Source organism: Hippoglossus hippoglossus, chromosome 3, assembly GCF_009819705.1.
Source record: "Hippoglossus hippoglossus isolate fHipHip1 chromosome 3, fHipHip1.pri, whole genome shotgun sequence".
Lineage (NCBI taxonomy): Eukaryota > Metazoa > Chordata > Actinopteri > Pleuronectiformes > Pleuronectidae > Hippoglossus > Hippoglossus hippoglossus.
The window spans coordinates 17,842,543-17,868,586 of NC_047153.1; the positions used below are offsets into that span (position 1 = coordinate 17,842,543).

Below are 26,044 nucleotides of genomic sequence, written 5' to 3' on the forward strand. Positions count from 1 at the left end.
AATAAGTACGATCTTATTGTATCTTATCTCATCTTTCCTTTGGCACTATATGGCAGCTTTTACATGCATCTTCTTTGCTCATCTTACATCTCAAAATGCATCAGACACAATTGATTATAGAGGCAGGGTTTTTTAATTTCTTAAAGCATCAAAGCATCTTAAATTAACAGCGTACTTATCATCTTGGGAATGTGTAATTAGTCTACTGAACTCTTATAGATGATTTATCGCTGAATTAATGGTTCAGCCTATGATTTCAGGCCTGATATTTTTCAGCAGCACTATCCCTCGTTTGAACCATAAACTGCATTTAAAGTCTAGTCTATGGTTTGAACCTATACCCCAAAATATAACGTCTGTTGGCCTCGTTGTTTACATGATCATGAAATACAGATCTAAGATGGACCTGTGACATGAACTGCTCATGAGAAACTGCAGGAGCATCAAATTCTGTACATATTTCAAGTGAACAAATAAGCATCAGTAGCAAAGCAAGTGCCCTAACGTTATTTATTGAGTTCCATTGACATGGTACAGAAAGAATCAAGAGTCTCAGACTTTAGGTATGCATAACATTAGAATAAAATTCATGCCTGATAATTTAACAGTTTATTTCAGAGATATCAGTCTACACCTGGTTTTCTACATGCGTGATTATGGAGTTCAATGCTCTAAATCCTTGCGCCACAGCTTTTATCTTTTATGACATTTCAGGAAAAATAAAATGAATCATGTGCATTTTGTGAGCGTCTGACCAGAAAATAAATATACCTTGAAAAAAAATGGTTTAGATGGTTTTTGGGTTGTGCCATTTGCAACCCCCCCGGTGGTGCTTTTTGATGACCTATGCTGTAAGGCAGGCACCGTCCAGATGCATTGTTGTAGGTGAGAGAGATGGTCACCTGTGCTGGAGTTGCTACAAATATGACTCCGTAATATCCTCAGTAACCCACAATCATGTGGTGCATACAACTGCATCCATAGTAAACACAAGGGGAGCTACAGGTTTTAAAGCAAAAGATGAAATCAGATCTGACATTAGCTCCTCTGGCAGTGCATAGTGTGAAGACTGCAGGTTCAAGGGTCAAAGCCAACTGTCTACTGACATGAACTGATAACTCGGAACAAAATGTGCTTACACGTTTTCCCCCCCCCATCTCTTCTTTTTCACAAAATTGTGCAAAATGTGAGTGGAAGAATCTTTACATAAGGCCCAGGTGATGATCTTTGCATTGCCTTAAGTTTCATAGTTTTAAAGCCTCCTTCACACATTGCATGCTTAGTCTTTAGGTCTAAACCATTGACATTAGACAGCAAGTCCAGCTGCTTTTAACTTGATATTTCAATACCCTGCCTAAGTCAAATTTACAGTAGAGAAAATAATACAGTGTCATGACCCATAACTGTTCCAGCTCCTACTTATGTCCTGATCGACGTTGAATAAAACCATAATACATGGTTTTCTTGATCACAGCCTATTGTAACCTTGTAACACAGACTCAGAGGAACGAGTACTCATTCCTGCTGAACGTAATACTGCCTTAAAAAAGTTGCCATGTTTGTGTTTCAAAGATGATTATCATGGTATTTGAATCATCTCAGGTTATTCATCTTACAAGAGTGCAAAATAAACCCGGTAAAGTAGAAATTAAAGGGAGATGTTTAAAAAGTATTGATACAGATTATAAAGCTGAAATTGTAAATGAGGATGATCATAATCTCCCCCTATTTTGCTTTGATAAATTGTAAAAGGTACAATGTCTCTGATTCAGATATGTTGCACATAAATAGTCTGCCCACTGCTGCTAAGATGATTTGATTCCCAGGATAAAGACAATCTGGACTCATGGTGTTTAGGAGAAAACACTATAAAGCTATGATGATGCATTTCTTGACAAAAGGCAACATAAGCTACAGTGTTGTGTTTTTTTTCCTGAGAGCAAAGGGGCTCTGATCCAGGATCTATGTCTTCACTGTGACTGACTTCAGATCAGCACCCCTTAAGGTGAACAGAGAATTTATAGCTGGTTCCTTGTCAGTTAAACCCGTTGCCCTTTGGTCATCAAGCCTGATATGAAATAAACTAAACAAATAGAAACAAACAATAGAACATGCAGCACTTCATACATAAGAACATACTGTAAGACAAGTCAAACCCTTGGTTATTCATTCAGGAATTGTTCTTTGTATTCTCTTCTCCATTGCTACAGAGTACTCTATGCATGATTAGTCATTTTTCCAGTTTAAGCAGTAGTCAATGAGGCAAGAAACTCTGCTGCTGAATATTCGATAGAATTAAATTGCATTAGCTTTGAAAAAGTAGTAAAACCCTCTTTAACTGAACTTTGAAATGATTTTTTAAAAACAGAATTTTACATGAGCAGCTGCTCTGGAACAAAGCTGTGCAGCCAAAAGTGCTGCCACATGTTGTGTGGATGGGTCCACAGATCACGGTGAATGACCTCAGACCCCAAAGACAGAAAAACTGGGATAAGATTCACTTGACCTTACTTTGGTGTCTCATGAAAGCTTTGTTGCAGCTTCAAATGCAGCAACTAAAGCTTCTTTTCTCAGCTGCTGTGATCCTTTTCTGAATAGCAGTATTTGTATTAAATCCTGTTTTGAGCATCAGCACACAAACCATTATTTTCAAATAACCTTCAAAGATGTAAACCTTATTTTTTTGCTTTGAAGTCGAGGTGTGGCAGGCTGCTGCAGATACAGGTGTGCTCACCCTCCACATGATTATGTTGACGGTAGATATGAAAATAAGAAACTGTCTGAAGAGAGGAGGGTGGGCAACGAAAGAGTTTTAAAAACAGAGAGGTATAAGATGCATGCCATGCAGATGTGATGTGTAATTCTGTTGTTGCTTTTCGAGAGGTTCCTCATTCCAGTGCCTCTGTCTTTAAACTTTTTGCTCCTTCAGCTGCACCTCCTTCACTTCTGCTCCTCAATTTCTCTTTTAACTTCCGCTACATAATGGTGATCTTTCCCATGAGCCACCTCCATGATGACCACTGCCTGAAAACAGGGAAAAAAACAGGGTTAGTTTTAAACTGTGACGACACCTCTTCCATGACAGCTGATCAAACAGAAAATTATATGGTTACATAAAACAAAACAGTAATGTAGCCCAGGACACTAACATATAGTAAATTAAGTTGTGTGAATAGGTGGATCAAAGCTTGTACACAAGCTTCACTTGCCTGAAATATCAACTTGCCACCAATCAAAACACCAATGGAGCAGATGTAAATAAAATACCTTCTTTAGAGCTTTCACTCCCTGTGTCTTCTTTTCCAGGCCCAAATACAGACGTCCCAGCTTTAGATACATAGAGGCCACATTCAGTGAGTAGGCTGGGTAGTGCACACTGCAGAGAGAACACAATGTAAGCAGTGAATGTGAGAAGAAACTAGATACAATCTACAAATAAATAGGGTCAGGTCCAAGTTGGTCCTGTGATAATTAAAAATACATTTTAGAAAAATAATTTCATCTTTTTAATCTCTAAATTTATCTGCCTTTCTTATAAATAGCTCTACTGCTCAATTACTTTCAAATGTACTAAAAACCTTTCTCCATTATTTCTTAAACCCATATTTGACATCTCCTCTAAAACTGTTGGACTAAATGTTGTGAAACCTTTTTTTAGAATCATCCCAAGACTTAATGATCTTAAGTTGTTTAGGAAAATCTTAATGTTCAGTTATATATGAACGCTCGAGCGATAGTCTTAAGATGTGAGACTTTGTGGAATATATGTTTCCTCAGTGGCACAGTCAGTGCGTCACATTTCATGGGGGGAAAAAAGGTCCAGGATTCAAATTCAGAGGTGGGAGTCATATTTGCCAACAATGTAGCAATAGATGTATGCTGCTTGGAATATTATTATTTAATTACATTTTTGTGCGACAAAAGTTCAAACCCTACGAAGCTGGGAGAACACCATACTTGAAAATAAACCATTCACTGGAGTAGAAGTGGCTGAGTGTGGTATTACACAAAGGAAAAATATGTTTGGCATTATCATGTTTAAGAATTCAGTGAAGCAACACACTTGAGTAAATATTGTCGGTACAATAAGAATTCATTTATGGGAAACAAACTGTTTTTGCAAATAAAACATTGATAGCTTTAATCTAAGAAACAAAGTGAAGTTAAAAGAAATTATTAAAAGACTAAAGCGTGATTTAAAATCTCATCTTTTACCAGAAATGTTGACAAACTAACAGATGTCTAAGGAACGATATCTGTGCCTTAAACAAGTGAGATAACATTCTAATCAACATTGGCAGCCAAATCAGCCACTTAACATGTCTACAGGGCTCTAAAATCTGTCTACAAAACTGTTGCTGTACAATTGATTTATCTATTGTAGCCGCACGACTGCATCCCTGCTGAGAGTCAATGTACCTGTATGGTTGAATGATCTTTTCTCCATAGCTCATGGCTCCGTCCCAGTCCTGCATGTAGAGACAGACGCCCATGGCTTGATACATCATGTGCAGCATGTAGACGTTGGTGTCTGCAAATATAGTTCCCATTTTCTCCTGGCTGAGCTCACACATCTCCAGCAGCTCGCTGGGGGGTGCCAGTGCGTCAAGGAGTAATGACAGAGAATAAAGCAAAAGAAGAGGAGGCAGGGAAATGAACGGTTGTCATTAGTTAGGAGAGAAGATAAAGGAAAAGACAGAGAAAATTGAAAAGACAAAGAGGACAAGGGGAGAACACAATTATAGTCAGAGGAAGAGGATATTCTTGTAGTGTTTGGCTCTTCTGAACTCCTCTATGACATTCTTGGCATAATAGACCATGGACTGGATTTCCTCAGGCTCAGACGGAGAACTCAGCTTCAAGATTTCCATTTTTTCTTTGTCCTAAAGGGACATGAAAAGACAAGAATAAAGAAACCGTTATTGGTAACATATCCTGCACAAGAAACAGACACTGGTGATGGCAGCCACTATGAACCTGCTGCGTTTTCCTAAAGACAGAAGACGGATGGTATTGAGATTCTTTCTTGTATAATTCTTTAAGATCACAGTTGATAGGTTTTACCAAATCCATATTCTATATATCAAATAAGCTTTTTCAAAAACTAAGAGAATGTTTGAGATGCAGAAAATAACAGCTGAAGGTACCTTAGACTTGCTGGTGCACTCAGTACACTGGCATGTGAAGAAGTAGGAATCCAACAACCTCTCTTTCCTGTCCTCTGTTGGATAGAGCAGGTCTATGTAGCTGTTCAAGATCTATAGAGAGAGAGACAGGAAGTTAAATGGATGAGGAGATTTGTTTTGTTTTAAATGGCCATTTTACATCAATCAAAATAAACATTTGTATTTCTGTAATTTCTTTTTGCATATTTTTGCCAAACGATTCCTGCGTTTTCTTACCTCATCTCCAGGGTTTATTTCTTGAACAGCTCGGACCTCAGCCACTGTGCCTTTATACGTCACTATGACATTAGGGCTACAGCTGTGATTCATCAGTGCTACACTGGAAGGAAGAGAGAGAATCACAAAGGGTCAAATCAATTATTAAGAAATCAGAAAAGTGATGACGACTGAACGGACTCTTGGGCAATAATCAAGCGAAGACTCGGACTACTTACTCAGGAAAAACAGCTGATCCCAGATGGGAAAGTTCCTCATCCTCTATAGTAAAGCCATTGCAATTAACCTGGAGAAAGAAAAGAAAAGGAGCGACGGAGCATGAGAGATGACACAAAAAAACAAAACAGGTGAAGATGGAGAAAAAGAACGGCAGGGTGAGTAATATGATAACACAACTCGCACCACCCTCTGCTCTACCGTACTATCACAACCCTTCCACTGAGAAGAAACTCCAGTCCTTCAGATTAAATGCAGCCTGAAACAAGAAGCTGAGGTACACTTCCTGAGAGATCCGATCACAAGTGGGCAGCGTTTAGTACGTGTGTTCACACCTGGCATTAAAATGCGTCCTGAATGAGTTTCCTGTGACCCCTTGTGATCGTATCTCACTTCCCCGCCCTACATGCAAATTCACACGTACGTCATTTGTGATGGTTAAGACCAAACATTGAGCCAGTCTGAGTTTACAGATGTGTCCGATTTCACTTCATAAGGCCCTTCATAAGTGGCCCAGGACAGATTTGCGTTCACACTGCTAAAAGAATGTGGACACATGTGGCCCAGACCCCCTCCCAATGTGGTCTGACGTGATCGCATCACTAAAACCAGGTGGCCTCTGACGGATCAAATTAAAGAGCTAAATGCTGTTAAACAGACAAGACCAGTGGGGGGGTGTGACACAGATCCTGGCTTCAATTCAACAACATGTGTGTAATGTGTGAGTGCAGGATGGTAAGAGGAGAGAGATAGTTATTAGATAGATGTGAAAGTTGTATTCAAATGGTTGGAGTAGTGTGGGCACATGAACATACTATATTTGCCCACAGTGGGTCTATGTATGTGCGTGTATGTTGCAACTAGAACATCCTTCCATAGACTGAGAAAGGTCAACACCTGTCTGTGTGACAGGCAAAACCTCTGACACGCCCCTAACCAATCACACAACTTTAATGAAACAAACGGAAGGAGTCAACCAAGAGCATTCTGGAATGGAGGAGCAATTCAAAATATATTACACCAAATTTAGGGTGGATCGATTCATTCTTTCATTGCAGGAAAGTGTAAAACATTTAATGATTAAGTTTGTGTTTTGTAGATAAGTGAAGGTTCATGTGTAGAAAATGTTCTGTTCAGACTTCAGAGCACAAAAATCACATTAAAATCTAAGGAAAAATCCATTTTGACAATGTTGTGCTTCTTTGAAAAAACACCTCCCTCTGAAGGAGCAGTAGCTGGTACAGGTGACTCAGGCAGCTGCTTAAGTACGTTTAATCTCATTGTCTGGGACTGACTCTGCATTACAGCAGCACAGTGCCAACTGCACTGATAGTGCTCACAAAAGCTGTGAATAAATGGGGAAGAGGCATCTGTACATTTAGAAATAATTAAAGATACATACAAACAAAGTGGTACCCTGTGTTACAGCTAATGTTTGTCACCACAGTTCTACAGTAACTTCATACACAGTGTGACTCTATAGAAACTACAAGACTGAAACATCCTTTCATTCTGATCTAAAATAATTTTAGATAATATCAAACATTACCTGTGCAAAGAGCTCAGTGAGAGCCTGCTCATCTGGAAGATTACTGATGTGTTTGGAGTAAAAGTGATGCAGTGCTGCTATGTCTGTCTGGTTCAACTCATCCTTCTCACTGTCCATCTTATCTAAATCTGGAGGAGGCAATGAAACAGACCAAAAGACAAGGACAGAGGGGACATGACAGAATCAAAAGTCAAAAACATGACAGAACACCACAGAAAGACCACTTTGTGTCTAGAAGATTGTGTAATTCTTAGCATTTGCTTTTACAAATGAACATCTTAAAAAATACTTTTAAAATATGCAAACCCTCTTGAGAACAAAAGGAGCAGCTAAGTAAAAAAAAACATGTCACATAGCACATAATAATCTGTGAGCAATAATGAAAAGATAATGACTAAAACATAAAAGTTGCCCATTGATCCAAAATATTATAAGTAAGAATTTGGTTGTAGTTTGTTACCACTACCATCGATGTCGACCACATAGCTCCATGAAAGAACCCCTCAGTGTAAAGTGTATAGTATGCAACTGCTACAGGCCATGTGTCATCGTCAGTCAGTCACACACACTCACATACATACATACACACACGCATAGACTCTCACTCAGACTGGTGGCAGCAGACAGCAGCTGGCCACTGATTTGCTTTGTGTGAATGAGAGGCAGGTGTGAAGGTTAATTCTGTGACAATCTGCTGGTGACACACATGAGCCTTCAACAACCGCTCAGATTAAATGAAAATACCAACTGGAGCTGAGAAAACACTTAGTGGGTGCTGAGGTGGAACACGGTCTTGATTTTTTGTGTGTTTTGGCTAATAAATTAGTAGCAGTAGTACTTTGTTTAAAGTACAGGCTATTTACCTTGCTCAAGGGCACAGTGGATGTAGTTGTTAGGGGAGTGATCATGAAATTACAGCATCCAGAAGTTTGGGATTTAAGTCCCAGTGCTGCTGCAGATCATGTGAAATTAAATATACATGCTCATTTGTTCACACACTTACGGGCTTCAAACTCGCTGAGCAGCAGCAGCCTCTCTGAAGGGGTGCGCTCTGTTGTGACTCTCTGGAACAAGAAAAAAAACATTTGGTTTACTCAGGATAGCTAAGATCAGAGCATTGGAGGATTTATTGTGGCTTTGTTTTAAATCTTAGATTTTTCTTTTTAATTTACGTCATTTGAGTTTACATTGATGGATATTTATTTTAGTTAAATTATATGTTTGTTTACAGTGTCACAAACAGTAATATAAGACCTAATGTTCTGATTATGCTTTGTTAGATTAATACAGTTCCAGACTTGTACACACTTTTTATAATAAACCAAGTTGTGCCTTATGTCTTTGCCTCACTTATCTTTATTTCGATTATTCTGTGATAGCATCTCACATCTGCTTCTCTGACTTTACTTGATTCTCAATCGCTGGTTATGTTAACCTTTTCCATGTTCACAATAAAAAGGCTGTTGAATCATTTCTTCTTGCTTCTTATTACTTTACCTGTTTCATGATAATTCTGGCCACCAGTCTGACAGTCTCTGACGGACACCAGTTATCCCCATAGGCACACATGGCTACACACTCCAGCTTATGCATGGACCAATCACCTCTCTGCATCAATACAAAGAGGAAGAGAGAAATAACAGCCCCCTTATTATCACAAGTAATTCTGTTAAACAGAAAAATACATGGAATGACAGAAAGTTGGAAGGGGAAAGAAAACGATATATAGAATGGCTGAAGAATAATTATACGATCACAAAGTGTCAAATATTCACACACACACACACACACACACGTAAAAGTTCTTTTTTTTACTGCAGTGCACAGAGGGTGATTTGTGCAATGAATCTAAAACTGGATAACGGGAATGAATCGTCATAGCAACAACAGTGTGCCTGAGTGCTCTCTGGTCCAAGTTGCCAAAGTGGGTCACAAGAACACCACAATAATACGTTTCTTTCAGTTTACTCTGTGATGGATTTGTGAAGCAAAAGTCTCATGTTTTGATACAACAAAGAGCTCAAACTGACAAAAAATAAGTCAACTGCAAAAAAATCCAATGGAAAAGACCAAGACAGATGTTTTTAGGACAAGTGTTCTGTTATTATTTATTTTTAAATAATGTAGGAAATATCTTCATGTCCTATTCCTTTATTTAATTGAGGAAACTGGCACACTCTCATAGACACACACACACTTATGAAGCTCTCAGTGAACCACTTACCTGACAGTCCACATTGCAGTAGAAGGCCTGCTTACATTTGCCACACTTAAAAAGGTCTTCTCTCCTGTAATGAGAGGAAGACACAACATGTTTGTTTGCTACAACCATCAATATGAGACCAGTGTTGTCGTTTTACAAGAATTCAAATGTAATGTGAAATAACATGGATTCAAATCAACATTGTGGTTTTAAACTCTTTTTTATGAGCTGAGAATGACAACAAAAAAAACATTTTATAAACATGAGGTCACTTAATTGTGTTATACCTCCTAGTTGTGCTTACACAATGCACAAGCATGTTGACATATATATGAACTTTTGACAAACTGATCGATGGATATTATATTGTGATGATTATTGATATTGTTTTATTGCCCAGCCCTAAGACAATACACACAATGTTGGACTGAGCGACTGACTGAAAGTAGGAAATGTAAAAACACACACACACACACACCACACCCCCCCCCCCCCCCACACACACACACACACACACCCAGTGCACACAAGCACCTCTGGCCTTCTCGTCTCCTGGCTCCTCCTCTCTTGGGACAAATGGACACCTATATTTAGCACCCTAACCTTTTACTGCTCCACCAATTTCAACTAGTGTAGGAGGCATGTGTGTGAACGACAGTGTGTGGCAGAGAACCTCATTTAACTCTCATTTAACACACACAACTCTAGTGTGTGTTAAAGTGCATCATAGTTTAACAAGACATGCAGGCAAGCCGGACACCTAACCCTTTAAAAAAGGACCAGAGCAGTTTAACCTTCCTTTACACAGTATAGCAACCTCTTTATATACAGTCTAGGATACCTACACACAGAGACACGTGTCAGGGGTCATGTGGCCCAGCCTCCATATCATCTCCACACCCTTACTGGTGCAAGCATGGGATAGACATTTAAATGTTGTGATGATCTTCTCATGGCAGATAAATGAAAGAGATGAACACACGCTGAATCTGAAATCACGGAGGCTGACTTTGGGGGCAAAGTAACTAATGACCACCTGCGATGCTGTCAGAAAATGTCATATTAACATAAGTCAAGTGCTCCGTTAACAAACCTGTAAGCATTAGCATCATGCTAAATATGTTAATAGGCTCAATGAGTCTACAGTAGAGCAGGTTTTTACTTTACACGTTTGGCTTTAAAGCAGCAGTAAAGTGGTTGTGGTTGTATTCTGTGCTCGTCTGACAGGGTGAACTCAGGGGAGCTGCCTCGCCGCACTGACCCACTTCAAGTCTGCAGCAGCTCGGCGGGTGTCCGGAGGTTTAACGGCTAACCTAGCTAGGTAATCAGGTTAGCCAGGTTAGCTCTGGACACGCCGCCCCCCTCTTCCCACTGTCTTCAACCACCAGCTCGTGGCTACACGTCCCGGAGGTGTGTTCGCCTGTTCTCTGAGTCCCCAGCAGGGTCAGAGGGGTGGGCTGTTACCTGGTGAAGCACAGGTCGCAGTGCGCCCCCCTCTCGTTCACTGTCAACACGGAGGAGTACGACGGGCAGGCGAACACCAGCTCCCCCACCGCGAAGTGCCCCAGCGCCTGCAGGCCTCTGCCTTTGTCCGGGCTCACGAACCGCTCCGTGCCCTCGATCCCTTCGTTCTTCATGGCTCCTCCGGTGTAAGGCTCCTCAGTTCCGTCACAACCACCGAACACCCGCAGCGACGCGAACCGAGCTCCCTGGCAGCCTGAGCCCCTTCTTCCTCCCCGCCGCTTTGAGTGGGTCCGGTGTGGCCCCCACCGCCCCCTGCTGGAGAGGCGACAAAACAGACATGCATGCGCCAGCACACTAATAATAATACATTTTATTTATACAGCACTTTTTATACATAAAATGCAGCTCAACTTGCTTTACAATAAAATCAAAGACATGAAATAAGATAGATCAATAAGAACACGTTAGCAATAAAACAAACACTCAGGATTAAAAAAACAAAACTAGCAAAAGGTATACAAATAATTTTTTAAATAAATAGAATAAAGACAATGGTGTTTTTGCTCTGTATATTTGAGTAAAATCACAAATCATTGATCACTTTTTGAAAATTGTTCATTACTCAAGCACATAGTGTACTTTAAAAAGCATAGAAAATATAAATCCTCAACAAACTATGACTCACGTACTAACACAAACTGTGAAACAAAACAGTTTCAGCAAAAACTAAACTTTAAAACCTTCATGAAGGTAGGAGTTATTGCAGGGACTGTTAAATTAATAAAATGACACTGGAGAGTATCTATTCTTTCATATTTACTTGCTCATCATAGTTAGCCTTTATGTTTGCTTATCTTTGTTGTCCTTGTTTCACAAATGTCAGTGTGTATCTTCTTTCTGCAGATTTGCTCTCAGCACTGCACTGTGCACAAAAGGACACAGCGAGAGCTATACTGGGAATCTGAGTGAAATTCCTGCTTCACATACTCAAACAATAAAATAATTGTGATTTAAAACGCAAACAAAATAAATATTCAAATTGGTTTGCATAAAATAAATCCCAATTATTATGATGCATGTGTCAAGGTGCTCTGAGGTCTTTCCAGGTCATTGGGTGGATACATTTTGAATTTTACCCAAGTAGACAGACAGACCCAAGCTAGATAAGACAGTGATTTATCTTCACAGATATGTTCTATACAGAATCGTGGCGGTTGTGTACAGATGTACAAAATACAACTTGCTTCTATAAAACTTAATTTCTTAGAACGATAAGGGGCACTTTATTGAGACAGTGAAACATACTGTTTATACATTATAAATGAGTAACTTGTAGCCTAATGCATTAACCATATTGCCTTTGTCCTAGTAACCCAGAAGAAATATTATCCATCTGTTGTTATAAAATTTGGAGCTTATATTAAGGCAGATCTATGCAATCTAGGTCAGGACAAAAAGTTGCCCCATAGCACAACATACATCAGGCTGTTGTTGCACTTTGTACATTTTTAGATGGAAATCTAAGTTCCAGCATTTGATGGAAGAAATTCACTTCATTAAATAGTAATGGCTGAGGATAAATGTAAAATTCATGTTTATCTTCATGATATTTGCCCATCCTTGGAAGAGAAGACCAGAGGCTTTTTAGAGCTGATTTCATCACCTAACACGCTGCAGACTCATTAACATTGAAGAACTACAAAGCAGCAGCAGTGGGATACAACAGGGTTTTAAAGAGCTTTTGAAATATGAGCTCCAAGGCTCTGGAGCACCCTGCCTGAGGAAATACGTCAGGCTGAGTCAGTAGCTTCCTTTGAATCCAAACTTAAAACGTACTTTTATGATAACACATTCCCTGATTTGACCTAACTCAAGTTTTCATTATTATATTGAGTCTTTATGATTCAATTTCTGTCACACATTTGTATTGTTTTCTTTATACATATATGTAACTTTGTTTTGAGACGATTATTACTACTATCATTTACACACAGCAGTCCACATTCAGAGATGACACAGAAACATCAACATACTCTGGGCATGTTTGTGGTTGATGTGGAGTTTCCACCATCACATAACTGAAGCCAATGAAAACACCAGACACCGTTTAGTTTATATATATATAAATGCATTTATTTAAGTTAATCATTTCTCCTCATTCAAAGTTGAATTTTCTGCAGTATCTATAAAACAGGGAACAGTTAGAAGCGCTGTACAGTCTGACAACAAAACTAGGAACCGCGGCTGAGTACACTGTGTATATATGTACATACTGTACATACACGGATGTAGGTATATACAAAAATATACACTTTTACATGTGTAACCCCCTCGTGCCACATCACCCACCTCGTTATTTTAACACCATTGTCATTCAATCATTGAATGAAGCCACATTCCTCATAGAAAAAACATTAATCCATCAGTTCATTTCACTCCCTACTTATACTGATATTTACCATGTCGTGTTTTTGTTAAGTCATTACTGGTCGATGAGAATTTTACACTTTGTTGTCGTATGTGCATATTAAGCCTTTCTTAGGCCCGACTCATCCACACCATTACAGACACAGAGATGGAGGAGATTTAGCCGTCCTGAGCTGGATGTCCGTGCAGGGCTTTTCACCCATCAGAGCGGGCTTCGCTTCTTTTTGAGGTGGGCTGAGAGGAGGAAGACGTCTCTCAGTCTGACACAACTCCTCTCACAAAATCTGAGATATAAAACTTGACCTTTACACCTTCTCTCGCTCAATTTCATAGAATAAACCGTTGATTGTTTCCCTGGTGTTCAGTCACTCTACTCTACTTTTAATGAGAATAAAAACGTCTGACTACCAGATTGACAATATCCTTCTTCCCTTTGAATGAAGCTCTTAGCTGTTTCCATCACACACACACAAAAAACTAGTAATTCCTCAACAGATGTTTTACAGACATTAACGTCTATTTCCATTACACAGCTGGTGTTTGTCAAAAAGATATATAGACATCAAATAAGGAGGCAGCCACATTAATAACCCTGCACCATGATAAAATCTGACACCAGATCAGCACAGCAGCTCACATCCTGCACTCTGAACTCTAACGCAACAACAACAATCTGTGGGAAAATGTGCACCCAACACGACCATTTCTGCATTTCCCAAAGGCATTTACCTCTTTTTTCATTCTTCCTGGAAGGAACTTTGGCACATTGTGCTAAAGATGTAAACATTTAATTATCCAATCAAAAAGAGGTGCTTGACCTTTACAGTCATTTTCTTCTACGTATGTATTAACATAGAAAATAATATAAAATGAAAATAAAATAGCAAAATTGTTCAACTTCACAAGAATAAGACTTGTTTTGAAAAGAAAAGGCATTAAACAACACATGTGAAACACTGTTTGCAGACCGTACTGCCATGATCACTCGGGCGTGTGCAGTTTGGTCATCGTGCCTGTTCTGATTCTGTGTAATCAGGTTCATTGCCACTGAAAATCCAGGTTAGCAAGGCTGCTGAATTAACAGGTTATATCATAATGTAAAGAAAGACAAAGAAAATGTGAATAAGTAAAAAAACTCTCTGGATGTACATTTTACAACAGAACTTAACTACCTCCACACCCCTTCGCCCCTGGTTCTCGAATCATGAACCACAAGAAGGGTGGCAGTAGAGGGCGCTATAGGTCAGTAAAACGTCAGCATCACAAACAATTGCAGTGGAGGTTTTTTACAATCCCAGAGCTGGATGTCACAATGATAGCAAATAAAAATGCTTTGACATTTGTACATCCAGCCCAGTAACACTTATAGACATGATCCTTACACATATAAATAAAAATTAAAGGAAAACAAAATATTTAAAATTATTCTACCTGGACCCGATTTCTCCCAAAACAACCCAGATTTCAGATCTACCCCAAACAGTAATAATAGTTTCAACAAAACAGGCTCAAATTCAGAATCAGCTGATGTGTAAAAAAAATGGAACCATATAATAAACAAAATAAATATTTGGTGGTTTTCAAATTTAAAATTAAGCTCCAGCCACTTTGAAGGAGTGTATGCATTTCCTGCAACATGTAGTATGCGAGATCCATCTTTACACATTTGTATTGCAACCAGCCTAAAGTGTCATGTTCTGCAAAGCCTCTGATTTGACTGTAGTTGCACATTTTATGAAAATGTATAACCTTTCTAGTGTATTGTAGTAAATTAAAACAACTGATTTATTTTATGTTATTTTACAATTTCCCAACAGAATGGAAAAATGTAAAAAGTACTTTAAAAGTTGACAGTATATCTACCTCTTGATAAGCATTAAACCAGCCTAAACCAGATTTGGGCCCTTGAGTCTCATCCCCATGGCAACACAAAAGCTTTCCCCCCATCTAGGCTCCCCCCGCTTCAGGGTGAGAATCTGGCCTCATACCCTGGGTCCTCATGAAGCGACCTATCAAGTCACAGGATAGGCTTTTCAACCAGCTGCACTTTCAGCTGACCTTCTCCTCGCCACTCAGGCGTTAAGACAAGGCAATCATCAGAACCAGGGAAACAACATGGCAGAAAATAAGAAAAGGATCAGACAACAGAGCAAACACAACCAGCTGTCTTTGTCAGGTTTGGAAAATCTATTTAGAAAAATAAAATAAACAAAATCCAAGGAGAAAGGATGTGAATGTGCGTGAAAGAGAAATAATGAGAAACAGATTTGTTCACATTAATAAACAAATTCTGCTGCAGCTTCTTTCTAGAGTAAACCAGGAATGAAGTCTGTCATACAGTATCATCTGTTCAGGGATTTTTGTGGAGTTTTTTGTATGTAGCTGCATTAACGATGCCAAGTGATGAGTCACTCTGAACTTAATCAAAACCAATTTACCCCCAAATCCACCATCATGACTCATCAGTGACAGAGACAGAAGAGATGATGGAGCACAGGGGAGAGCAGTTATGCAAAAGATGCAAAACGGGCATCAGATAATGGACTTGCAAACAGATACACGTTCTGTAAATTTAATCTGTACCAAAATCAGGTAACAAGAAACTAAGAAGCTGTCGTGTCAGCGCAAGTTCGACAGTTCCGCTTGTGCAATCAGAAAAACCTGGCCGCCTTGTGCAGAAGCAGAGTACGTCACATAGTGAAACCTTGTTTATTGCAGTATTAGACTTCTGAACAGATGGCTCATCTAACAGCCACAGTGAAGGGGAAAAAAATGTTGATGCAAATCACTAGTGACTGAGGGCAACTGTGGGAACTCGATGGTGATGCATGCAGCTTTCTGAGCTTTCAAGAAGACGAGTGCATGCACACTCCATACAGTTTGAACTCAGTCAGGGGCTTTGGAGGTGCTGTTGTTTGAGCATGACCTCTGTTCACAGGCTGGAATAAGCAAGGGATCTCCTCAAGTCTCCTTTAAATAAATAAAAGTTAAAAAAAACTTGTTACAGGTCGACAGTATGAGTCCTCTGAGAAGTTTGCCACACGTAGACACTGGTGATTTTCCTATGCCTGTGCCTGCAGGGTCATGTAGAAAGTGGATGAACACTCGCCTCAATCCTGTCCATGTGAATGAATTTGTAAAATATTAGGTGTCTCGTCATGGTGATATTAAAAATGCCGCTATTATCCGTTTGCAACAAACACCTGTTAGTGCTAGAGAAGAAGCTGCAACATTAAATCCAGTTTGGACCTGGATTTTAGACAGTAACCTTCGTACAATGGAAATATAGACACATGCAAAGACAATTATGTGTGCAGGAAAAAGATGTATAAACTGAACTTCCCCACAGGAAGCAGTTAGAGAGCAGCGAGAGTATTTAATGAAAAATTATTTTAATCGCTCCTCTGTTTCACCTGAAACATAAAATATCCATTTGAAATTTGGTTCCATTGTTTTTAAAGTAGACAAAAAGAGACGGGAGACTTATTTTCTGTGTTTTTCCTATAGAGACATAACTGGTGTAGTAGTGAAGATGCTGCAACAGCCGGTGCTACAGCCTGAACATAAACAGAAAATCTTCAAGGTGAGCTTCAAGACACTTCCTGGTTTTAGGAACGGTTGTTCCAGTGTCAGGCCCAGTCCAAAGTACAGAAGCTCTGCCCTGAACCGCTTCCCCCGCCTCAAGAAAGAATCTGTAGGAAGGAAACGGTACAGGAGACAAGAAAGTACACATAGTAATCTCTCCACCTCGTCTCTCTTTTCTCTGTTGATCCTGTGAACCAATGAAAGTAAACAAGAAGAAAAGCTCAAAGAATCGAGTCCGGTTCCCCCCTTCATCCAAACCTTCACCAAAAAACCACAACCTGAAGCCTCCATCTGCCGCTACGGGCTCGAGTTCAGTGTGGAAAACCAACGAGAGAGCACCGGAGAGGAGCAACAACACCACAGCCAACATCCCATTCTTCCAAAAGAAAAAAAAGCTCCTGTAAACCCCCCTAAAGAATTAAGAGCAAGGAATAAAAAATATTAATAAAAATGAAATAAAACAATTACAAAGTAAAAATGTCAAAGATTCCTATTTCACCAGAATTGAATAATGTAAAAGAACAAAACAAAAAAAGGAATTCACTCAACATTTGCTTCTGGAACCATCAATGAAAAAACACTGAGGTATGTAGTTTGGGTGGGAAGCCTCTTCATCGCTTTTATCCTCATCATGAAAACACAGACAGATTCCCGTTTACTCCAGTAATGGTCTGCAAGCCCCTCCCCCCAGGGTGTGTGGCTCATGTTTTTTTTTTTTTTTGGTGGGGGAGAGTTGGGGGAGAGGGGTGCATGACAGGCTGCACCTCTGAGGAGCAAAAATCCATTTTTATCCATTGAGTTTGTCTTTCTCCTTCAAGTCCATCTTCTAACCCGTGTCTCAGAGTCTGTTGGGGTCTCTATTCAAGATCCAACTCTGCCTGGGGACTGTAGCGCCCCCTAAGATTGTAAATTGAGGGTGAACTTCCATTGCTGGTTGAGGCTGGGGCTGCAGACCTCCACGGTGAGTCCGCCCATCCTGGCGCTGCGGCTGTCCAGACAGAGGTTACTGCCCACGTGACGAAGCTTGGAATTGGACTCAATCTGCTCCCATTTCTGGTGAGAAAAATAACACACACACACACACACACACACACACACACACACACACACACACACACACACACACACACACACACACACACACACACACACACACACACACACACACACACACACACACACACACACACACACACACACACACACACACACACACAAGCTGGTCACAAATGTCCTTCAGTTCTTATTTTGTCTTGGCTGCAGGAAAGAGAAGCTGCTCAGCGTCTGTACCTGTCTGCTGTCATTCTCTCGACAGCCTTGTAGTTTGATGAGGGAGCCGGCGGTTCTGTCCACCACAGTGAGACACAAGTCCATGTGTTTGACTGATTTGTCCTTGGTCAGGGCCCATTCCTTCACAAAATAGACACGGGAAAATATTAGTATCACTGCATCCACATCTCTGCCTGCACACAGGTATGGATGTTCTGATCCAGGCATTCTCCAATAATCCAAGTACGATCTGTCCTGATCTGTTGTTTTATTTCATAGTATAATACGGTAGAGTAGATGTTAAAGTGCTGCACATCAGAGGTCATGAAATCTGGTGTGAAGTGCCTGATGGTTGAGACCCTTCACAACAGGAGAGAAACCTGCATCTCAGCACTTGTTTTTTCTCCCAGTACAGTTTCAGTCATTATACATTTTCTTCCAGACTCAGTCACCGTGACCTTTGACCACTGAAGTCTATTAAGTTCATCTTTGAGTCCAAGTGACAACTGGTCAGTATCATGAAATTCCCTAAAGGCAGACTTGGTTGTGTGATTGTTCTACTGGCTGTACAACAAATAGCTCCTAGGGGACAATAAAGATACTTTGACTTTGAGATATCATGTTCAGTCGGCCCAAAACATGAATGTGAGGCCACTGTGACTTTGACCCCCCCCCCAATTAATTGATTGGTTAATAAGTTCAGCCATCTGTCTGGGTTTTGTGCCAAATTTGAAATGATTCTGTCACCTCAAATTCTAATCAGGTCATCCTTGACTCCAAGTAAATGTTCGGGCCATATGAAATGAAATTCCTGCTCTGATTAACAAACAATAGCAGCAATAGATAATGATGGGATTAACCAACATCCAAAGGAAGACGAGTATCCATCAAGATATTCCATCAAAACAAGTTGTCTAAAGAACCGTATTGTTATTTACATGATTTAAATGAAACAGGGCGTCTCCATTCATCTGAGCTGCAGTAAACTTAAAAAAACTGGACTTGATACAGCACAGGTTTGTTGTTAAAACTACAAATCTGCTCATGTGGGCAGGAACTGAAAAGTGACAGTAAACATGTGATATGTGAGGTCGATGTCTGTGTTTCCCCCTCTACACCTGTCGTCCTATTTCAGGAAAAGGAAAACGTCACACCACACAAGCACAAGTATGCATGAACATTGCACACATGCACACATGCACAGTGGACACCCTCTACATTGTAAATGCTCCAAGAAAGAACACTTTCTCTAAGAAATTCTGTAAGTGTAGAACTGTATGGGGTTACAATGTTCTTAGTTCCACCTGACTGCTGTTTTTTTGAGTTACGAGAGAAAGATTGGACCTCTGTAACATTCGACCGAAAATTGCCAATTCATCGGACGTACCCCCTGTAGTCTCACCACAAGTGCCACCTCTTGCCACCCAGGTGTCTCTAGAGCAAGGACTAGACAAGCTGACCTGTGTGTGTCGTCGTTGTAACGCTACCTGGTTCCCACCAGCGTTGTGGCACTCATAGACGCCCACCACCCCGTCAGCAAAATGACCCAGGGTGTCCAGACAGTTTCCTCCCTGCTGCAAGGCTCCAAACGCTATGTCCTGGTGATCTGGGACCCTGAACACACACAGACACACAGAGTGTTGTTTGATTGTTTATCCACTGTATCATGCTGGTATCAGCTCTATAAATATATCGAGGCTTGATTGTGAGTAGCAGGAAATGGTGGGGGTGTGGTGACCGAAAATGAAAAGAGCCGTGTTTGTCGATCACAAGTAGGAAAGTACAATGGGTGTTCCTCAGTGTAATTTATGTCTCAATATATAATGATATGTATGTATATAATTCCATGCACCCGTCCATATTACATCAAATGCTTTCATTTTCTTACCTCAGTTCGGGGTAGACGTTATCCAGGTACCATTTAAATGGCTGACAGCCTAATCTCTTCTTCATCTCCAAACGACTCTGGATGCTGAGTGAGAGGAAGAGACAGAGAGGGAATGAGAGGGTTGATCACTTGTGGTTTCCAGTGCGTCTCTGAAGTTCGACTGAATTATAGCCCTGCTCAGTGATTCTGTGAGGGCAGCAAGAGGAGGCCCAGGGTACATCTGAGGCGGCTGTTTTGCAGGGAAAATAACTGATTTGGCTGGCACCGCAGGGAGATGACAATAGTGTTCCCACAAGGTCATACATCTCAGCATTTTTTATCTCCGTCTCACTACGCTGTCTGAATGCGAGAGTGCTTGTTGTTGTGTAGACTCTCTCTGGGTGTGTGAAGGGACACAAAGAAACAGTGAGATTTTACGCAGATTACTTTGGAAATAAGGACCAGCAAACACGTCAAAGGATGACAAAAGACTAAAAAGTCTAAAACACGGCAATGTAATTCACTCAATCTTCCTTTTTCATGGGGCTTTGCCATCCGATCCTTTTTAGTGGAGCCGCTCGTGTCCATCATGTCCTTTCACTTTGCCCTGTTCTGCAGTAATTTCACACTAATCCCCTCAGCACATCAAATAATATGGCAGTCTTTTGATCAATGCAAATCAGGCAGCGACCTCTTGCAGTCCTTTCTGCCACATTAACTGCCTCATGTCACTTCCATAAAGGGGGTTACTGACTTCTTTTTTACAGCTGACATATGGCTAATTGGCAAACTAATTAATACATGTGTCTGCCTGACCTTCATTTTCTGATTTAGCTCCTGTTAAGGTTTACACTTAAGGGTACTTACTTTCCGTAGGGGACATTTCTCGCTGATGGGACAGCAGCGTAGTAGAAGTTTTTATACTGGTCCATCCACACTTCTGCTGCTCTCCTTGTGTTCCTAACAGAGGGGGGAGAAAAGGAAAACAAATCAGTGAGGGGTGAGGGACAGAATGGAGAGAGTTGTGATGGGGCGATAAGAGACATGAATGTGAAAATAAAGGGAAAAAAAATCAAGAATCAATGAGTAAAAATAATGATTGAGAGAGATATAAAGACGGTGGGTGTTTTGAGAGACAGAGAGAGACGTAGAGAGGCACTGACAGAGATGCAGAAAGTAAAGTGAGATTAATCAAAATTATTGATAGTTGCAGCCATTAACTATATTATTCTGGCATCATAAAACAGTCAACTGGCATGGAACAGCTGAAACTGGTTTGACTGGAAAAACTGATAAAAGGTCTCATTAGTCACCAAATATAGCCATGCTCTGCCTGAGTCACAGGTACAGAAGTTCTATCTGAGACTCTTAAGCCGAGAGAAAACTGCAGTGTTGCATTTAGCCTTTTGGTTTCCGTGCTAAGTTCGTATGTTCACGTCTGGCAGTAAAAGGTGTCCTGAATGTGTCTCCTGTGACCTGTGATCAAGTCACTCAAGACAGATTCCAATACCAGGTCTGAACAGGGTCACAGTTCTAAACACTGAGGAGCAGTCGTTGGTGTAATGAGGCTTCTGCTGTGAACACCTACTGGACTGAAGCCCCCTACATCACCCCACTGAAGACCACTGAAGAGCATCTGAAGATCATGAACTTAAAAGAGTTCATTGATCCAGTTCATTCATCCATGTTTCAGTCCAATCACTACTGCAAAGAACGTTAAATGGGACTTCCTAAAAAGACCATCCGGCACTTACCACTCATTCAAAATGTAGCCACAAGAGTTCGGACCAAAACCAAAATGACTGCCCACATCACCCCTGTTCTTAAATCTAATTTTTTAAGTTGTATGCTTATTTTTAAATCTCTTGATGGAGCTGGCCACAAATACATAACAGACATGTTAGTGCAATACAACCCAGCAAGACCTCTGAGATCACTGAGGAGTGGTCTGCTAGCGGTCTGGAGTCTGAACAAGCCAAATCAAGGAGAGGTTCATGCAGCATGTTTTGAATTGTGCTTTTTGATTTTCTGAAGATTTCGTTTAGTTTCTGCATAGTTATCAATGTCTCTACCTCTGTGTATGAAATGAGCTTTATAAATAAATAATAATTGCCTTAAAATTCAGATGCTGGACATGACACCAAATGCAGTTTCAGTATTTTTCCACTATGACTATTTCCAATATGCAACCACTCTGGTTGGTCTATGGTGGTCATTCTGATCCACCATATGGAGTCTAGAGTTCTTCACATTGATTGTAAGTGAGCCCCATCTTTGCGCCATAAAAGTTTGATATTTGGGACATGCTGTTCTCAGAAGAGCAATTATAATGGCATCCAAGCAGAGAAAATATGTGCTGTGTTGTAGCTCCCCCTGTGAGCAGCCACATGGGACGGACTCTGGAGTTATGTGCGACATAAAGAGCACAATGTTGGACTGAACAGCCTGAAACCAGAGATGACGCTGTGCTGCATTATGAACCTTTATTGTTGAGGCTGAAACACGAGGACACCACTGCACGTGTCAATTCATAAATCATATCCTGAATTGTTGGAAAGGGTTATATTTCTGCGACTGTGTTCACTTTCGGACACAAACTTAAGAGAGTGATGAGCAAAGATGTTCAGTATCTTCATCTGTTATGTCCTTCATTTTGTTTTTTCCCCTGTGCTGTGTAAATGATGGTGAGGACCCGAGAAACCACAGCCACTTTAAACTCCCACTTATCTGTTTGTTGATCCGCCCATACTTTCTTAATCAGGACCATGTGGCTTTGTCAGGCTTGTTTCTAGGGGTGGTTACTTGTAAATGGTCCACATTTCAAAGCAGAGATCCATTATCTTTCTATGTATCATGCTTCCATTAACCGATGCTCAGTGATTATGCTGTCACATTCATCAGAGCTCTAAATCACAGCATGGGCAAAAAACAGATCTGTATTTAACAAGAGCGCTCGTTCCTAATCTGGAAGCAATTGTCCCTGTGATTGCTCGGCTTTTAATTGTTGTGGTTTGGGTTTTAATTATCTAACACGGGTTTGATTCTCAGACCTGCAGTAAAACTAAATATCACATGTTCAGTCATTAAAACCACAGACAATCCTTTACACCACAGCACTCAATGCAAATAACTTGAGCCTGAAATAATTTGAGTATAGAGAGAGGCCCGCAGAGGAGGACTGGGCGGTTCAATTATACACTGATGTTTGATTTGAGTGCAGATTAAATGCACTCTGAAATGAGTGAAAAGAAAAGCATTCATCCTTTCAGTAGCTGCTCTCAGGCTTTCCATCATGTCACATGTTTCCTCAGTTGTCATGGTTTTATAGATTTTCCCTTTTCTGAGCACCTGAAGAAAGTTCTGTCCATGTCTAGTTAAAAGTTGAGCCTGAAGGTTGACTCTTGACCTTGGAAACAGCAGTTGACAAAACAATCCAACAACAAGGACCATTTAGTCACTGTTCTGGAGCTTTTCAACCAAATCACATGATCTTCAATTGCATGACAACTGAGCAGTGGACCAAAATCATGTGATAAGACTGAAAGGCTCGGAGCAGCAGCTGGTAAATTAACCTTAGAGTGAGATCGCTTTCTAACCTGCTGACATACAAGATCAAGCGTGAACTGTGATCCTCAGAATAAAGCTCTGAAGTCACAATCTGCGGGAGTTGATCTGAGGGTGATAGATATTTTGAGGGTAATAGATATTTTACAAAAAGGTTTTAAAACTACGGGATTTGAAATATTGAGTGCTTTTAAAAACATATTAAAAGACCAGGAAATGGAGTCGCTGGGATGTCGATGTTTTTAACCGATGTTGCAGGATGTTTGGTTTGTTTTGCACCTTATTTCTTGTTTTTATATTCTAACTCTGATTGTCTTGTTTTTACCCGATTAACTTGTACTTTGTGTTGCTGCCTGTCTAGGCCAGGACTCCCTTAAAAAGTTTTTTTTATTCTCAACACAAGTTTTTCTGGTTAAATATAGGTTAACAATAAATACAAAATTAGGGTGTTGGATTTTTTGGGTCTATTTCGTGTGAACTGAGCATTAATTTTGGTATTTTGGTTCCCAAACAATGACAACCCACTAGAAGAGGCCAAAAAGTGGTCAGACTGTTTTTGCATTGTTTATTTAGCAAGTAAAAGGTTTTATATCAGCACAGATCAGCATAAACATAAACGCTGATGCTGATATATTTGTGAAACGCTCGTATTTGTCAACTGATTCATCGGTCGGGCTTGAGTAGAAATGTGATATGTGTGGAAGGGAAATGTAAATAAGTAAATGATGGGTGGAGTCTTAGAGATTAATGCGGATTTTACAGGCTTGGCATATTTGTGTAGGCGTGTCACCTTGCAAACACTGTCCCGCTGCCCCCTGGGAAGGTGTACGGATGTTGCTTTCTGAAGACGTGGCCGACTCGACTGCAGGGGATGATCTCCAGACTGCCACCGCACTGCCACACACGAAATGAGATCTCTGAAACACACAAAGACAAACACACACAAGTCAGAAACACTTTCCTTTCATAAACTCATTTGAACAAACTGTTTCCATAAAATTATTACAGTTAATTATGATAAGAGGTATGAAAACGGCTTTTTCTGCACCTCCCTTCAGTGCATTGATAAGGAAGTTCCCTGTAGAACATTGTCTGCATTTGAATAAGTTTTGACTAAACAAACACAGAAATTGAACCAGGATCTGAGTCCTGGTTAATCACGCCGGAGCCGCCAGAGAAGCATGAATCATCCTGTCAGCTGTTTATTCTTGACAATATCCCAACTGCATTCAGACTGAGGCAGCAGGGACACACAGCTGTTATTATATCATTGTACTGTTTGCAAATGAGCTCCATTGTGTACACAATGGTAATTTCCACTCAATGCCAACTCCAGTGATTATCACATTAACACTGTCACTCTCCAAGACTGTACTCCGGAAGATGCTTTTACTCATAGCTGACCTCCACATTCCTGAGGAATTTAGATTATATTCTTGGCATGGACACCCAATAAACACAGCAGAAGACAAGTCCCTGGTGCTACTATATCAAATCTCATGTGACAGATGAGATTTCATAAGTGAACAGGAATCTGTGGTTTTCAAGCCAAAAAAGAACTGCACTTGTGATGGAAATAAGTTTCAGTTATGTGCCTGTATAAGACCTAAAGAAGAAACTATTTGACATTTCAAATAATATCAAACTGAGCATTAAAAGCGTCTGGAAAAGCTGCTCACGTCTTTCACCTTTAGAAGCTGGAGGCCAGGGGATAACAGCAGCCGAGTGTATTGATGGTGAAAGCTGACAAGAGTTAGACTTTATTCTTTCTGCTCGCTATTTGATATTGTTTAACCTTCAATCACCAACAATTTCTACTCCTCAGAAGTCCATTACTGTGTCATCATTTCTTCTGCTCTCCTTTGACTCACCCAGGTTTTCTCCTCCCCACACATCCATCATCATGTCGTACTTTCCGAGCAGCTCAAAGTTTTCCTTATCCATGACAAATAGACCTCCAGCTATCATCGGAGTCCTGGAGGGGCAGAGGGAGAAAGAGGGCAGGTGGAGGGAGTGAGGAAGAGGAGGGGGATTAGCTGATGATGGCAACTGTGAAATCTGTGTGTGTGTGTGTGTGTGTGTGTGTGTGTGTGTGTGTGTGTGTGTGTGTGTGTGTCTTACTTTATTGGCGCGATGGGGTTGCCTTGTCTGGCTCGTCTCTGCTCCAGAGTCATGTAGTCCCATTTAAACACCAAATTCCAGTCAAAACCTATGCACACACACAAACAGAGGACAAATGACCGACAGAACCATTATGACCATTAGTTGGGATTAAGTCACAATGGAGAGAGAGTTCAACCCCCAAAACTAACAAAGTATGTGGAAGTATCCCTGTTACACTCTTTATACTAGTTCTATAATAGTACAAGATATTTATCCCTATAAGTTTTTTTTATGTCAGTATGCATAGTCAGTATTAATATTATATTAAACATTTTTAACAAAGAATAAATGTGTAGTATACTCCATACACAGTAGAATTAAACATACATTAGGAA

At 40.4% G+C, this 26,044-nt stretch overlaps 2 protein-coding genes across 5 annotated transcripts in view; both read right to left on the reverse strand.

The window, feature by feature from the left end:
• Positions 1-2,478: 2,478 nt before the first annotated feature.
• Positions 2,479-11,171, reverse strand: smyd2a (SET and MYND domain containing 2a). Its single transcript, XM_034580761.1, has 12 exons — positions 10,835-11,171; positions 9,392-9,455; positions 8,665-8,775; positions 8,171-8,231; positions 7,168-7,295; positions 5,621-5,688; positions 5,403-5,505; positions 5,148-5,258; positions 4,763-4,883; positions 4,420-4,594; positions 3,268-3,376; positions 2,479-3,024 (listed from the first exon to the last, which is right to left on the reverse strand). The coding sequence occupies exons 1-12, from the start codon at positions 11,005-11,007 to the stop codon at positions 2,941-2,943; spliced, it is 1,308 nt and encodes a 435-aa protein (XP_034436652.1). The 5' UTR covers positions 11,008-11,171; the 3' UTR covers positions 2,479-2,940.
• A 3,866-nt stretch (positions 11,172-15,037) lies between these two features.
• Positions 15,038-26,044, reverse strand: part of galnt2 (UDP-N-acetyl-alpha-D-galactosamine:polypeptide N-acetylgalactosaminyltransferase 2) — a 53,211-nt gene continuing 42,204 nt past the window's right edge. For 2 of the 4 annotated variants that reach the window (XM_034578943.1, XM_034578935.1), the window contains exons 9-16: positions 25,668-25,755; positions 25,418-25,521; positions 24,337-24,463; positions 20,850-20,942; positions 20,004-20,087; positions 19,576-19,729; positions 18,137-18,256; positions 15,038-17,899 (exon numbers count right to left, since the gene is read on the reverse strand). In XM_034578943.1, coding sequence (XP_034434834.1) covers positions 17,744-17,899; positions 18,137-18,256; positions 19,576-19,729; positions 20,004-20,087; positions 20,850-20,942; positions 24,337-24,463; positions 25,418-25,521; positions 25,668-25,755 — 926 coding nt within the window. In that variant the 3' untranslated portion in view covers positions 15,038-17,743. The remainder of the gene's footprint in view (positions 17,900-18,136; positions 18,257-19,575; positions 19,730-20,003; positions 20,088-20,849; positions 20,943-24,336; positions 24,464-25,417; positions 25,522-25,667; positions 25,756-26,044) is intronic. The other 2 variants (XM_034578962.1, XM_034578953.1) reach the window with 1 other exon arrangement.